The 16,062-nt window shown below is 44.3% G+C and overlaps 1 protein-coding gene across 1 annotated transcript; it reads right to left on the bottom strand.

Annotated features, from left to right (window-relative positions):
* Positions 1–7,055: 7,055 nt before the first annotated feature.
* Positions 7,056–14,727, bottom strand: SLC27A3 (solute carrier family 27 member 3). Its single transcript, XM_020991731.2, has 10 exons — positions 13,919–14,727; positions 13,257–13,466; positions 12,544–12,702; positions 11,752–11,876; positions 11,243–11,437; positions 11,017–11,107; positions 10,727–10,925; positions 10,404–10,501; positions 10,127–10,257; positions 7,056–9,676 (listed from the first exon to the last, which is right to left on the bottom strand). The coding sequence occupies exons 1-10, from the start codon at positions 14,604–14,606 to the stop codon at positions 9,500–9,502; spliced, it is 2,073 nt and encodes a 690-aa protein (XP_020847390.1). The 5' UTR covers positions 14,607–14,727; the 3' UTR covers positions 7,056–9,499.
* Between the last annotated feature and the right edge of the window lie 1,335 nt (positions 14,728–16,062).

Here is a 16,062-nt window from a genome sequence, read left to right as displayed (position 1 = left end):
CCAATGCAACTAAGATTAGAAGGAAGGTAGAAAATTGGGAAAGAATTTTTACAACCAATCTCTCTGATAAAGGCCTCATTTCTAAAATATATAGAGAATTAAGACAAATTTATAAGAACACAAGATGGTCAAAGGATATGAACAGACAGTTCTCAGATGAAGAAATTAAAGCCATCTATAGTCATATGAAAAAATGCTCTAAATCGTTATTGATTAGAGAAATGCAAATCAAAACAACTCTGAGGTACCATCACACCTATCAGATTGGCCAACATGACAAAACAGGAAAATGATAAATGTTGGAGAAGATGTGGGAAAATTGGAACACTAATACATTGTTGGTGGAGTTGTGAAATGATCCAACCATTTTGGAGAACAATTTGGAACTATGCCCAAAGGGCTACAAAAATGTGCATACCCTTTGATCCAGCAATAGCACTTCTAGGGCTATATCCCAAAGAGATCAAACAAATGGGAAAAGGACCCACATGTACAAAAATATTCATAGCAGCTCTTTTGTGGTGGCAAAGAATTGGAAATTGAGAGGATGCCCATCAATTGGGGAATGGCTGAGCAAGTTGTGGTATATGAATGTAATGGAATACTATTGTGCTATAAGAAATGATGAACAGGCTGACTTCAGAAAAACCTGGAAAGACTTATATGGTCTGATGCTGAGTGAAGTGAGCAGAACCAAGAGGACTTTGTACACAATAACGTCATGCAATGACTAAGGTTGTTAAACTGAACCCTTCTCAGCATTACGAGGATCTAAGACATCTCCAGAGGCCTCAGGATGGAAAATGCTGTCCACATCCAAAGAAAGAACTATGGAAGTTGAATCGCTATCACTTATTTTTACCTTCTGTTGAGTTTTGTTTCATCTTTCTGATGGTTCCTTCTATTGGTTTTAATTTTTACTTACAACTTCACTAATGTGAAAATATGTTTAATAGGAATGTAAATGTAATACCTATATCAGATTGTGTGCCGTCTTGGGGAGGGTCGGGGGGAGGAAGGAAGGGAAAAATTTTCAACTCAAAAGCATATGGAAGTGATTGTTTATAAATCAATAAATTAATAAAATTGGGGGGGGAAATAAACTTACTGTAGACGTTAAAAAAAATAAGAAGAAGATTCATTTGGAAGAACAAAAGGTCCAGAATATTGAGGGAACTAATGAAAAGAAATGCAGGGGAAGGTGGTCTAGCCATTCCAGATCTTAAATGGTGTTATAAAGCAGCAATCATCAAAACTGCTTGGTAAAGGCTGAGAAATAGAGTGGTGGATCGGTGGAATAGGTTAAGCATGTAAGACACAGTAGTCAATGACTATTGTAATCGATTATTTTATAAACCCAAAGACCTGAATTTCTGGGATAAGAATTCACTATTTGACATAAACTGCTGGGAAAACTGGAAAAGAATATGGCAGAAACTAGGCATAGACCAAAATCTCATACCATATACCAAAATAAAGTCAAAATTGGTTCATGACTTAGATATAAAGGCTGATATTGTAAGTGAACTGGGAGAGCAAGGAATAGTTTACCTATCAGATTTATGGAGAAAAGAATTCATGACCAAACAGGAGATAGAGAATATTATGAAATACAAAATAGATAAATTTGATTATATTAAATTGAAAAGTTTTTGCACAAAGTCAATGCAACCAAGATTAGAAGGAAAGTAGAAAATTGGGGAAAAATTTTTACAACCAGTGTCTCTGATAAGGGCCTCATTTCTAAAATATATAGAGAATTAAGTCAAATTTATAGGAATACAAGTCATTCCCCAGTTGATAAATGGTCAAAGGATATGAACAGGCAATTCTCAGATGAAAAATTAAAGCCATCTACAGTCATGAAAAAATGTTCTAAATCACTATTGATTAGAGAAATGCAAATCAAAACAACTCTGAGGTACCACATTGAACCTATCAGATTGGTCAACATGACAAAACAGGAAAATGATAAATGTTGGAGATGTGGGAAAATCGGAACATTAATGTATTGTTGGTGGAGTTTTGAAATGATCCAACCATTTTGGAGAACAATTTGGAGCTATGCCCAAAGGGCTCTAAAAATGTGCATACTTTTTGACCTGGCAATTGCACTTCTAGGGCTATATTCCAAAGAGATCATACAAATGGGAAAAGGACTCACGTGTACAAAAATATTTATAGCAGCTCTTTTTGTAGTGGCAAAGAATTGGAAATTGAGAGGATGCCCATAATTTGGGGAATGGCTGAACAGGTTGTGGTATATGAATGTAATGGAATGCTATTGTGCTATAAGAAATAGTGAGCAGGCAGACTTCAGAAAAACATGGAAAGACTTGAATGAATGGTCTGATGTGGAGTGAAGTGAGCAGAACTAGGAGAATGTTGTACACAGTAACAGCCACATTGTGTGATGACCAATATTGATAGATTTGGCCCTTCTCAGCAATGCAAGGATCTAAGACATCTCCAAAGGCCTCATGATGGAAAATGCTATCCACATTCAGAGAAAGAACTGTGAAGTTTGAATGCAGATTGAAGTATACTATTTGCTGTTTTTTTTCTTCTGTTGTGTTCTATTTCCTCTTTCTGGTGGTTCCTCCTATTGGTTCTAATTCTTACTTACAACATCACCAATGTGAAAATATATTTAATAGGAATGTATATGTATAGCCTATATCAGATTGTGCACCCTCTTCGGGAGGGAGAGGGAGGGGAAGAAAAATTTAAAACTCAAAAGCTTATGGAAGTGATTGTTGATAAATCAAAAAGAATTAATAAAGTTTAAAAAAAAAAGAAGGCAAAGAGAGGGACAACATTTCAGTACAGCAAACTAAAAAAGGCAGAGAAGTGAGAAACCACAGAGTGTTAGGGAACAGATACATCTGGTGCCAGCCCCAGCCCTAGCTGACCTTGCTAAACCAGATATTTTGCAGGAACAATCAGGCAAAGAGCAATATTGAATTGTAATGAGATTATACTTATCTTGTGGGGGGGAGGAGGGGAGGTAGGGTGAGGTCCTGAAGTGAATTAGGGATGGTTGAACAAGTTGTGGTTTTTTATTGTGATGGAATACTATTGTGCTATAAGAAATGAAGAGCAGGCAAACAGGGAATAGCATACACACTCAACTGGGTATAGACATTTTATATTTTACCCTTCAGGAAAGTAGGAGAGGAAGGGGATAAGAGGAGGGCGTGGTGATGATAGAAATAAGGGCAGATTGAGGGGGGGGCTAGTCAGAAGCAAAACACTTCTGAGGAGGACAGGGTGAAAGGAGAAGGAATAGAATGAATGAGAGTGGGGAGGGGTAAGAAATAGGATGGAGGGAAATAGAGTTATCAATAGTAACTGTGGAAAAATTTCTGAAGCAAGTTTCTCTGATAAAGGCTCATTTCTCAAACATATAGAGAACTGAGTCAAATTTATAAAATTAAGAGCCATTTCCCAGTTGATAAATGATCAAAAGATTTGATGAGTTTTCAGATGAAGTCATCAAAGCTATCTATAGCCATATGAAAAAATACTCTCACTATTGATTGGAGAAATGCAAATGAAAACAATTCTGAGGTACTATCTCATAGCTATTAGATTGGCTAGTAGGACAGAAAAGGTAAATGATAAATGTTGGAGGGGATGTGGGAAAAATAAGACTTTAATTCACCGTTGGTGGAGCTGTGAACTGATTCAACCATTCTGTAGAGTAATTTGGAATTATGCCCAAAGAGCTGTGAAACCATGCATACCCTTTGACCTAGCAATACCACTACTAAGTCTGTATCCCAAAAGAGATTAAAAAAAAAAAGGAAAAGAACTTATATGTACAAAAATAGTTATAGCAGCTCTTTTTGTGGTGGCAAAGAATTGGAAATTGAGGGGATGTCCATCAATGGGGGAATGACTGAACAAGTTGTGGTATGTGATTATGATGGAATACTACTGTACTATAAGAAATGATGAGCAAGATGCTCTCAGAAAAACCTGGGAAGTCTTATATGAGCTGATGCAAAGTGAAGTGAACAGAACCAGAACATTGTACACAGTAATAGCAATATTGTACGATAATCAACTGTGAATGATTTAGCTATTCTCAGTAATACAATGATCCAAGACAATTCTGAAGGACTTAACATGAAAAATGCTATCCATATCCAGAGAAAATACTGATGAAGTCTGAATGCAGATCAAAGCTTTCTTTTAAAACCTTTATTTTTCTTGGTTTCTTTTTTCTTTTTTTTTTTGGTCTTCTTTTGCAACATAGCTAATACGGAAATGTGTTTTGCATTACTTCACATGTATAATCTATATCAAATTGCTTGCCTTCTCAAGGGGGGACAGAGAGAATTTGGAACTCCAAATTTTAAAAAATGAATGCTTAAAAAAATTCATGTAGTTGAGAAAAATAAAATAAAATTTTAAAAAGAATTTAAACAAACAAAAAATAATAAGTGAATTAGAGGCTATGATATAAAAGTGCTTCTAAGGGGCAGCTAGGTGGCGCAATGGATACAGCACCGGCCCTGGATTCAGGAGGACCTGAGTTCAAATGCGGCCTCAGACACATAATACTTACTAGCTGTGTGACCCTGGGCAAGTCACTTAACCCCATTGCCTAACCAAAGAAAAAAAAAGTGCTTCTAGGCAAGCGGGAAAAAAAATTGAATTCTGAGATCTGGCTAAGACACATAGGCAGCAATTCCATTTCTAGCCGAACGATGCACTTACTGCCTTACCTAGGGGTTTCCCTGACTAATGCAATTGTCGCTGAAATAGAGCCAGAGGTTAAGGATATCCCAGTGTTTCATCTTATGCTCAGTTCTAAAAAAACATTGCAATCTGAGAGGGCAGCCTTATTTATAAGGGCACAGGGTTAGTCAATCACTGAGCATTGTGCTAAGTGTTGAGAACACAAGGAAAGGCAGAAATTGCCTTCTGCCCTCAGGAGCTCACAGTCTAATGGGGGAGATGACATGCGAACAGTTATGTAAAAACAAGATATAGAGAGGATAAAGTTAAGATAATCTCAGGGAGTGCACTAGGAAAGGCTTCTTGCAGAAAGTGGGACTTTAGTTGGTTCTTGAAGGAAGCCAGGGAGGCTGAGAGACTGAGATGAGGAGGGAAAGAATTCCAGGTACTAGGTTTAGCCAGTGGAAACAGGCAGAGTCAGGAGTTAGAGTATCGTGTTCCAGGAGCAGCCAGACAGCCCAGTGTCAGTGAATTACAGAATTTGTCATGGGGGCTAAGGTGTAAGAAGACTCAAAAGATGGGAGGGAATCAAGTTATTCAAGGCTTTGAATACCAAAAAAGGTTTTACATTTGATAAAGGTTTTGAGGTGGGGTGGGAGAGAGGAGGGAGACAGGGGAATTTATAGTGGTAGTGAGAGAGTAGATTGTATTGGAGAATTGGGAGCTAGGGGTTGGGAGTGTACAGGAACAATCAGGCTACTGGGGAGGCAGACATAACTGGGAAGCAACTTCTTATGGAGACAAGGGCATTACTTGGTGACCAACATGTTGCTAAATCTTTTTTTTTTTTGACTAGGCAGTGGGGTTAAGTGACTTGCCCAGGGCCACACAGCTAGTAAGTGTTATGTGTCTGAATCTGGATTTGAACTCAGGTCCTCCTTAATCCAGGGCCGGTGCTCTATCCACTGTGCCACCTAGCTACCCCTATGTTGCTAAATCTAAGAGGGCCGTAGCCCCCCAGGAAGGAGGGAAGGAGGTAGTTTTAAGCTCTTGGATTTCTTGTTGTTCAGTTATTTCAGTCGTGTCTGACTCCTCATAACCCCATTTGGGGTTTCCTTGGCAAAGATACTGGAATGGTTTGTCCTTTCCTTCTCCAGCTCATTTTACCAATGAGGAAACTGAGGCAAACAGGGTTAAGTGACTTGCCCAGGTCACACAGTAAGTGTCTGAGGCCAGATTTTACCTCAGGAAGATGAGTCTTCCTGACTCCAGATCCCCAAAGTCTTGGATAGAGAAGCCCTGTTTGGATCCTCATGTATATGGGAAGTCAGAAGTTGGGGTGTTTCCCTTTTGTCCATCTCCTCATAGGGATGTCAGTCAAACATAACTTTGGGGATCTGTGGGAACTGTGTAACCACCAATCTAGATGGATGCACTTCGGGTGCCACTTATTGGGTGTGGGAATGGTCTCCAGCTGAGTGGCCTCTCACCTTTCACCTCTTCCTTACTGGCTTTTTGGGGTTATGAGTCAGATTAAAAGGTGACTCCACTTTCACCACCCTAAGAGAGTTTGGAAAAACCTTCATTTAAACAAAGAAATATAAGCTATTGGCAACCATATGGGAAAAGAAGATTCAAATTGCTAATAAGAGAAAATTAAAATAGCTTATACCCATCAGTTGGTAAAGTTGACAAAAGAGGAAAATAGCCATTGTTGGAGAAGTTGTGGGAAGACAGGGCACATTAAAGCACTGTTGTAAGTCTAAATCGGTTCAGCCATTCTGGAAAACAATTTGGAACTACACCTCTCGAGTCACTAAACTGTGCCAATCCCTTGACTCGGTGATGCTACTATTAGTCATGTGTCCTGCAGAGGTCAAAGACAGAGGAAAAGGATGCACATATACAAGAATGTTCATAGCAGCACTTTTTTGTTGTTGTAGCAAAGAATGGTAAACAAAATAGGATTGTAGTATATACAGTAACAGCAATATTGTAACATGATCAACTAGGAAACACTCAGCTACTCTGATCCATTCAGTGATCCAAGACAATTCCAAAGGACTCATAGTGAAAAATGCTGTCCGCCTCTAGAGTGAGAGACCTGATGAACTCTGAGTGCAGACTGAAGCATCCTTTTTTCACTTTCTTTGTTTCTTTTGCTTTTTTAGAACATGGCTGATATGGAAACATGTTTTGCATGACTTCACATGTATAATTGATATCATATTCCTGCCTTCTCAATGGGTGGGGGAGGGACAGAAGAGAGAAAGAGAATTTGGAACTCAAAAAATTTTTAAAGATGAATGTCAATAACTAAGCATGTAATGGAATTGTATTGTGTTATGAGAAATTATGACTATGACAGATTCAAAGTAATAAGGAAAAAGTTTAATGAACGTCATGATGCAGTGACATGAGTGGAATTACAACAATTTACATGATGACCACAATAATAATATGAGGGGAAACAGCTTTGAAGGAACTCAGAATCCTAGCCAAAGCACCAACCAATCATAATTTCAAAAGACTAATGAAACACACCACCCATCTGTTGGCAGAGAGGTGATGGACTAGACATTACAGAATCAGGGATGCATTCTCAGATATGGTTGGCTAATGTAGATTGTTGTTTTTTTTCTTTTGCTTGAGCATACATATTTGTTACAAGGGAAGGTTTCAACTCTGGGTGGGTGGGGGAGGAAGTAGATGAGTAGGTAGTGATAAACATGAAAAATACATTAAGAAAACATTTTTTAAATGCACGACAGGAAAAAAGTGCACAGGCGAGACAAATAGACACAATTTGTTACTACCGTGTTAAACTTAATAAGATCACAGAATTAGAAGGTACCTCAGTGACCATGTCGTCCAACCCCCTTATTTTCCAGATGAAGAAACCAAAGGAACTCTGGAAGGTTGTGACGTGACTAAGGTCACACAGGTAGTAGCTCTGCAGTAAAATTTGAACCCACATGGTCTGGCTAGAGCACCACTTTTCTTTCCATTATACTATATTAAAAAAAAATCACGTAAGTTCACAGTTTCTTATCCCACAGTACATTATGCTCTGTTTTTCTTTGTGTCTTGAAATGTTTGTTTATGATTAAGTTCGCAGTTTTAAAAGTTAATTTTTTTTTTTGGTGAGGCGACCAGAGTTGAATGACTTGCCCAAGGTCACACAGCTCGTGTTAGATGTCTGAGGCTGTATTTGAACTCAGGTCTTCCTGACTCCAAGGCCAGAGCTCTATTCACTATGCCACCTAGCTACCCCTAAGTTAATTAATTTTTTAAAAAATCCTTTTACCCAAAGCAAAGACCACACTAACCTTTACCGAAACATTCCGTGGAGTTATTTCTAGATGTGGCCACTGGGGGGCAGCAGGTTGATGTCTCTGTCCCATGGGCCATTTCCTCCAGGTTTTTGTATCTCCAGAGATAGGGTTTACCTCACTACCTTGAAAGCAGAAAAGTTCCCATCTTCAGTGGATTGGGGCAAAAGAATGCACCCAGATAAGCAATCACTAGGAGTTATGAGGATGAGTCATATGGGGTCATCACTGTCGAGCTCTAGTAAATAGTGCTATCAGGATTCATCTATAGCTACTTGAGAATGGATCCCTGTCCTTGTGGTTAAAGCTAGGCAGAAGTGACTTGGGGGGTTACTAGAAGGGAAGATATGTGCATGCCAGAGACAGACAAATAACAGGGCTTGTCATAAAGTAGGAAAAGCATTGGATTTTGTGGATACAACAAGATTGCCTGAAGAAACTAGTCTATGAATGAAGGGAATATTATTGTGCAGTAACGGAATGAGGATGGAAGGATTCAGAGAAATGTGGGAAGAGGGTATGAATTGATGAAGAGTAAAATAAGTAGAGGGGCAGCTAGATGGCTTAGTGAATAGAATGTTGGGCCTGGAGTCAAGAAGACCTTAGCTCAAATCTGGCCTCAGACATTTAATACCTGTGTGACCCTGTGCAAGTCACTTAATCTCTGTTTCCCTTAATCCACTAGAGAAGGAAATGGCAAACCACTCCAGCATCTTTCCCAAGAAAACCTCACAGACAGTATGGTCCACAGGATCATGAAGAGGAACGGGACTGAATAACAACAAAAACAAGCAGAACCAGAAAATTTTACATGAATAAAATATGTATATGAAAAGATCACTAAAAAGGAAGTCAAACTGAGTAACTGTAAAAACTAGTATTAGTTCTGGAGAATGGATGACTGAAACAGATCTCCCGATCAGTAGTGAGGTATCTGTGTGTGTGTGTATGGGGGGGGGGGGACGGGACTACTGAGGCAGAATGTTTCATAGACTGAATGTCACTATATTAATTGTTTTTCTTCAAACTTTTCTTTGGTAAGAAGAGAGGGTCTAATTGTGGGTCGAGGGAGTATTAATATCTAGAAATGGGTGATATAAAATCAAAAGGCATCAATAGAACATTTTAATTTTTAAAAAGTCCTGGATGTAGGACCAGAGTTTTAATCTTGATTCTGCTTTATTTTAGCTGTATGACCTCAGGCAAATTAATTAATCTCATTGGGCTTAAGTTTCATCCTTAACATGAGAGGATTGAATTGCATAATCTAATGGTCCAGTCTGCATTTAAATTCTATAATACTATTACAGATGAAGAAACAAAGACAGAAGAGCAATCAATTCTCAACTCCATTTATTACAAAATATTGATTAAAAACCCAATGTAAAAAAAAAAACCCAACCCAAGGCCCTGTCCCTCTTCCCATTTCCTCTTCTTCTTCCTCTGTCCCCCTCTTCAGGCCTGCCTGTCTAGTGAAGCAGTCAGATACGAACTTGTCCAGCCAAGAGGGCATCATACCAGGCAGTTGTGAGGGGCACATAGGCACCTGCTGTCTGGTCCAGTACATAGAGTGGCACTTGCACTGTGCTCGGGTTGAAGCCCTCCCCTGCCAGCCGAACCTTCTGCTGTTTGAAGGTCTCTGTGGTATCCAAAGACTCCTAGAGGTGGAAGGAGAGAAGAGGAATAGTTCAACAAGCTACATATAAGTTGATAGATCCCCAGACTAAGCACCATGAGGCTGGACACCCTCTGCCACTTAATTCTGCATGTATGTCGATAGCACCTAATACAGCAGTCGTACACAGCCGAACCTTAATAAATATTTGTCAAATTATTACAACTCAGCCATGAACTAGATTCTTAACCCAGATATTGAGTTTGGGAAGAACTGGCTTAGGTACAGGGAGAGAGGCAGAGATGAGAGAAGGGTGTACAAAGAAACAGGAAGATATAGGAACCAGCATGTGTCTGTTGATTGAGGGGTAACAAGAGAAGACTGCGAATGGAGGCCTAGAGAATTTTTCCTCTATGAGAGATGAGATAGGATACTTTTATGGGAAGTAGGACCTCTGAAGGGAGTATCAGAAGGGGAGAAGAAGAAGCAGTACCTGGATCCGAAGGAACCGAGGCTGAGCATAGGGTGGCAGAAACTCAGCTATGTGGGCATAGAGTCTGTTGAGGTCCAAGGGGTGGCGTGGGCATAGAACCAAGGCTGCCATGCCCGCTTTTCCTTCCTGCCCTGGGTGGATGGGAGAGCCATGTCATTTGGGAGGAACTACTTAAACCCTCATAAACCTTGCTCCAAATGCCTTCTTTAACTCTCACAATACCTGGGATTCATATTTTTTGGTGAGACACTCTGTGCCTCCCACTCCCCCCACATACCTGGGACAGTGACTCCATAGACATTCACATCCTGAAGAAAATCTAGTGCTCCTAGGACTGTAGCCACTTCAGTTGTGGCCACATTTTCACCCTTCCACCTACAGAAGAACAAAGAAGCAGACATCCAAGAGACCTTGGAGGCAAGCTTATCAGAGAAGAAGGCGGATTAAACAACCAGGGGTCAAAGGTTAAGGTACCAGACCATTACAGGCATTCATGGGCCAAGAGGCCCAGGGATTAGGAGATTGTCTGGTTATATTTTAAGGATTTTAGGCTTAAGAGTTGGGTTGGGCCAGAGATCAGGGGCTATACAGGTCAGATACCTGAAAGTGTCCCCAGTGCGGTCATGGAAGTGTAGGAAGCCATGGGCATCACAGACCAGCAAGTCCCCAGTGTTAAAGAAAACATCACCGGGACGGAAGACATCCTGCAACAGCTTCCCCTGTGCCAGCTCGGGGCTCCCTGCGTAGCCTAGAAATGGGGCTCCCTGGTTCACTGGAGCCACCATCAGCCCTGCCTCACCTGGGGAGGTCACAGGGGTCAGGCATGGTGGCTACTTGACAAACCCCAACGCTCCTCACCCTGCTTCCAGCCCCGCCTCCCTAGGGCTCACCAGTAGGCACAGGGACACACAGCCCCTGGTCATCCCGTACTGGTTCCCCTGAAGCCACATCATACCGAATCAAGGAGAAGGGTGAAAATAGCTAGGGGGAAGGGATGACAGACAAGTTGGAGCAGAAACCCTTGAGAAGACATTCTCCCATTTCTTCCTACATCCTCCCCACAGCATGTTTCCCTTTCCCCAACCAAGAGGCCTGCGTAGCCCCCCCACCCCTTACCTTGTAGAGCCAGGATGACCTCCCCACGGCACCTGGGTATCCAATGTAGTTGAATGTGGCTACATTGCCCTCTGTTAGACCATAAGTCTCCAGTACCCGGAGGGGCCCAAATCGTTGCACAAAACGGTTCCAGATGTCTGGTCGTAGTCCACTGCCCACTGCCAGACGTACCCCATGGTTACGTTCCCCCTCACTCTGCAACAGGCAAAGGAAGGAGTGTGTATGCCCTCGGCCCCATATATCACTCGCACCTTTCCCTTTGGGTGCCTCTGACTCTCTGCACCCCCAGTACAACACTATTCAATACCCCAATTCCAGAGCCTTCCCACTCTTACCCTCCCAGCTAGGACTTCTAATATCCCTCCTTCCCACCACCAGACCTCTTTTCCCTCCCCAATCTCTATTCTTATTCCAGCCTTATGGTGTCTCCATACCCTTTTCCCTATGACCAGAAAGAATCGTCGTGCCCCCTCCCCCAGATCCCAATGCTCCCCGATACCCCTCAGCACCGGTGGCTGGTTGACGAGGTATCGACATAACTCTCCAATGTACTGGAATACTGTCACTCCATGTTCCTGACAGTCCTCCCAGAATTGGCTAGCAGAAAACTTGGTCTTCAGCACCACAGTGGCCCCTAGTTTGGGAAGAAGGTTGAATTAAAAAACTGTGATTCTTACTTCATTCTGCCTCCCATTCCCTGAAAGCAGAACCTATTCCAAAAAGAACCCACACCCAATATCTCAGTTCACTTTTTCTTTCCTCCCTGGGCACTAGTGCCCAGATTCTCCCATTGCCCAGGGTGCAGTGGGATTCCTGGAAAAGGAACTCTGGGGAAGATATCCATGAAGGCTTTCCTTCACTTGATCTTATTGGCTGTAGGCAGACCTCCACCTCAGTCAAAGCTCCAGCAAACAATCTTTCCTTCTTACTCTGCACCTGAACTTTCCTACAAAATCTTCCTTGGCTCTCCTCACACAAAGCCTATCCCTTCCTTCTCAATCTGCCCCATGCACCTCTCCTTTGATTAATGTTTCCAGGTGGAATCTACTCTCTGGCCCATGGCTCCTAATTCCTCCTTATTTCCTTAGCTTGGAGATGTAAAAGGGCTGTCTAGCTGGTCAGCTCTTGGCTCTTTGCCTATGTCCTAGAGGTATCATAGTTCTGCCTTCCCAATCAGTATTCCCTAAGGTCATAGACTTTATCACCCCTCTATGGATCCAGGTTCTCTCTACCCTCCCCCTGAATGGGTAGGGAATCAGTAAGGGAAGAAGGGAAAAAAAAACCCAAAATGAATAACAGACCAATGCCCAGGCAGCCAACGATACCCAGCAGAGAGCCTGACATATGGTAAAGTGGGAGGGTGAGGTAGATAACATCGTTTTGGTGGACGTCACATAGCTGGTAGAATCCCTGGCACTGCAGCACCTTCATGTGACTGATCCGGGCAGCCTTGGGGAGCCCTGAAGGGGAGAAATCACAAGGGGAATCTGAGCTCCTGACCTTTCTGGAGCAGCTCCAGCTTCTGGCTTCCCAGCCATAAAGAGCAAGGCCTAGGAACATCAACAGGGAGGAGGGTGAGGGCTAATGAGAATCCTAGATCTAGAGCCCTGGGACCACCTAGTCCGGCCCCCCCACTCCCCTTTTGTAGATGAGAAAACTGAAGCCCAGTTTGAGTTAAGCGACTTGCTCAATGTCACATAGGTAGCAAGTGTCACAGCAAGAATTGAACTCAGATTTTCTGACACCAGGACCAGTGCTTGTTCTAAGGTACAAGTACTTTTCAGAAGGTACCAATAAAGGAAAGGAGAAACCCCCTTTTGGGGGTGGAGGAGGGCAGGGAGAAGAACCAACCAGTACAAACATAAGGGAAAAGACAGGCTACTCTCCGGAAAGTTGGTTTGGGGAGCTAGGGAAGGCATGATCTCATAGCCATCTTTGCTCCTTTCCCAGCTCACAGAAACCCAGACCTTGCAAGTCAGGATGCAGCAATGAGAGATGGGGGTGAGGGCCTCACCAGTAGTTCCAGAGGTGAAGATGTACAGACATGTGTCCAGAATGTTTCTGGGAGCTGACAAGTACCCAGGCAGTGGCCCTTCCCCTTCTGCAGCGGCCTCAGCCAGAAGATCCCTGAAGCCTTCAGGGTGGGGTCCAGGGCCAGCAGCCCATAATTTTAGCTGCAAGTCTTTTAGATCTGACAGGTCAGGCTCCAGGGATTCCAAGAACTCTGTTTGGGGAGATTGAAGGGAACAAAAACTTTGATAGAAACAGTCTTTTAGGGCTGTAAGGGACTATGATAGGTCATCTAGTCCAAACTCTTATTTTTTCCAGAAGTGATTTGTTTAAAATCTCACAGCCAATTAGTGACAGAGTTTTGTCTCTGGCCTATAGCTCAAGTCTCCAGACTCTCAAACCCTTTTCAAACTGCTCTCTACTAGAGCCCCTCGTACCATCCCAGGTGAGGGTGGAAAGAAGCAATAACTCCGGGCAAATCGCAGTTCTAGTGCCTTTTTAGGAACCCAATGGGTAGCCCCGCCCCCTTCTGAATTCCAGAGACATATAGCCCCGCCCCCCGCAACGCCGTAGGTCCTGCTGCTTCTCTTTCTGAACAGTAAAGTCTCCTCCCAGACCGGCTCGGAACCCCCAGGTAGAGCCATACCCACTTACAACCGCGCTCACCTGGCGCCACAACTAGGGCGCGAGCTCCACAGCTCCGGAGACAGTGCAGTAGGGGGCCTCGACGAAGCGCGGTGGGCACAAAGGCAGCCTGTAGCCCCGCTTTGGCGAGTCCGAACCAGAGCCACAAGAACTCTGGGGTAGCAGGGAGCAGCAACGCCACTACCGACCCAGACTCCACCGACCCAGACTCCAGGGAGGCCGAATTCCCTCCTTCGGGGACGGCTTCATCACCTTGGCTCGGTGCATGCTCGGCTTCTCTTCTTATTGTGTCCCCTGCGCCACTTGCGTACCTTGCACCTTTCTCAGTGGCCCCTATCCCATCTCCTCCGTCCAGGTTAGGGTCCTCTTTCCAACCCCTCACGCGCAAAAAGGCACGCGCAACTCGGTTACTCTCGCGCTCCGCGTGCGCGTAACTGTAGTGCCTGCCGTGGTGAATGAGGAAGGTGCGCCCGGGACACTCCCGAGCCAGCTGCGAGAGGCGCCAAGCCAGGCTGCAGCCACCCTCGGGCCCCCTCGGGTCCGCTGCAGCGGCGGCGGCTGCTCTGGCTTGCAGGGCCCGCTTGCATCTCCTAGCGCGCACAGTAAAGGCCAAATCTGCTATAAGCCAGCGGAGCCAGGGCCACTGGAGCAGCTTCAGCAGAAGTAGCGGCAGTAGCAGCAGCAGGGGTAGCAGGAGGACCGCGGCCATGGTGCCCCCCCCAAGCCAAACCTTATACCTCGCCCTGCCCCAACCCCTCACCGAAAAGTTGGGGAATGCGCTAGAGCGATACCTCTCCTTCCAGAAAGTGCGCCGGCACTGGCACACGCCCCTTCCCTCCCACCCCCCTACCCTACCCCGTCCCAGTTCCCTAACACTCCCGAGTGACAAGGAGCTAGGCCAGGGAAGGAGAGGATGGGGGATGGCGAAGCACTCCCCGCCCATCTCCCCTTCCTATGCTCCGCCCAGGGCGTGCCCCCACTCAGGGTATGGGTAATCTTGTCCCCCTCCCCAACCTGAATTCTAAATGGCCAGCAATCCTCATTCCCGGAGACGCCCCCGGATTTTGGATTCTTCTCTTCTCGTGGGACTTGGCTCCTGGGGTTGGGAGTCAAAGTGCATTCTCTTAGTTTCCCCCCTTTGAGGATTGTGCTAGCTACGCACACATTTTGGTCCATCATTCCCCCCTCACGCGGTTCCCCAAAGCGCTGGGGATCCCCGTCCTTCCTCCCCGCCCCCCCCATTCCTACAAATCCTAGCTCTGTAGCCAGGCTCCTCCCAGCTGCCAACATCTGCAGCCCCCAGGCCGGGTGGAGCCTCAATTCAGTAAGTAGGGGAAAGGTGGTGGTGAGCTGGGAGTTAAGAAGAGGGAGTACTGAGCAGGCTAGTCTGCTGCCCCTCCCTCCCGGCTGCGAGAATAAAATCCTAACTGGGGCAAACCAGTGGGTGGTTTCCATCTCTGTTCTAATTGGGGCAGAGGAAAGTGGGGAAGAAGCAGTCAGAGGCGAGATAGCCTTTCAGGGAAGTCAGTTTTTGGAAGGGGTTTCAAAGTCAGTCCACATTTTCTTAGGTCTCCAGCACTTAGTTGGCGATCAGCGTAAAATGAACTTAAAAGTGGCCCAAAGGCGTTTTATTTCTCCATTTAGCGATGCCCAAAGGCTTCATCACCTATGGTCAGTGTAGGGAAACCCAGCTGTGTCTATAGATTTAGAAAGGGGAGCAGAGGCGTGGCACATCTTCAGATCCGCCAAGCAGTCTGCTGCTTCAATCTCTTCACCTGGAGAAATGACCCACAGATGGAGAAGCTCCCCTATCATTTCAGGAAAAGGGAATCATCAAGCCTAAGAGGAATTTTAACAAAGATCGGGTCTATAGCCATACTAGACATCAAGACTAGACCATCCAACTTTTGCTCCAATGGGAACAACAAAAAGTAAAACACCAGAACTGCCTGTTTGGAAGAGAACGCGTGGCTTCTGAACGCACATCTCACAGGCCTGGCCAGCATCAGTAACACCCGGCTATGTGCACTTGGCCACCCTTTGGATGAGTGCGTAACAAAAACCTGGAGGGAGTGGGGACATGAAAGAGAAAAGAAAACAGAACAGAACGGGCTGGAAAGAATGAAGTCGACAGGAAGAAATTCGAAAGAAGAAAAAAAAAGAAA

This window comes from Phascolarctos cinereus, unplaced genomic scaffold (assembly GCF_003287225.1).
Source record: "Phascolarctos cinereus isolate Bilbo 61053 unplaced genomic scaffold, phaCin_HiC Scaffold_5;HRSCAF=322, whole genome shotgun sequence".
In the NCBI taxonomy this organism is placed as follows: domain Eukaryota; kingdom Metazoa; phylum Chordata; class Mammalia; order Diprotodontia; family Phascolarctidae; genus Phascolarctos; species Phascolarctos cinereus.
The sequence above is the reverse complement of the archived record's forward strand: the minus strand, read 5'-3'. Positions and strand labels throughout refer to the sequence as shown.

Bases quoted from the DNA above. Each gene is read 5' to 3' on its own strand.
- SLC27A3 (XM_020991731.2), bottom strand. From the start codon at position 14,606: ATGGCCGCGGTCCTCCTGCTACCCCTGCTGCTGCTACTGCCGCTACTT. The intron at 12,703-13,256 runs GTGAGGCCCTCA...TCTCCCCTTCAG, and splicing joins CTTCACCTCTGGAACTACTG to GGCTCCCCAAGGCTGCCCGG. The intron at 9,677-10,126 runs GTACTGCTTCTT...TTCCACCTCTAG, and splicing joins CTCGGTTCCTTCGGATCCAG to GAGTCTTTGGATACCACAGA.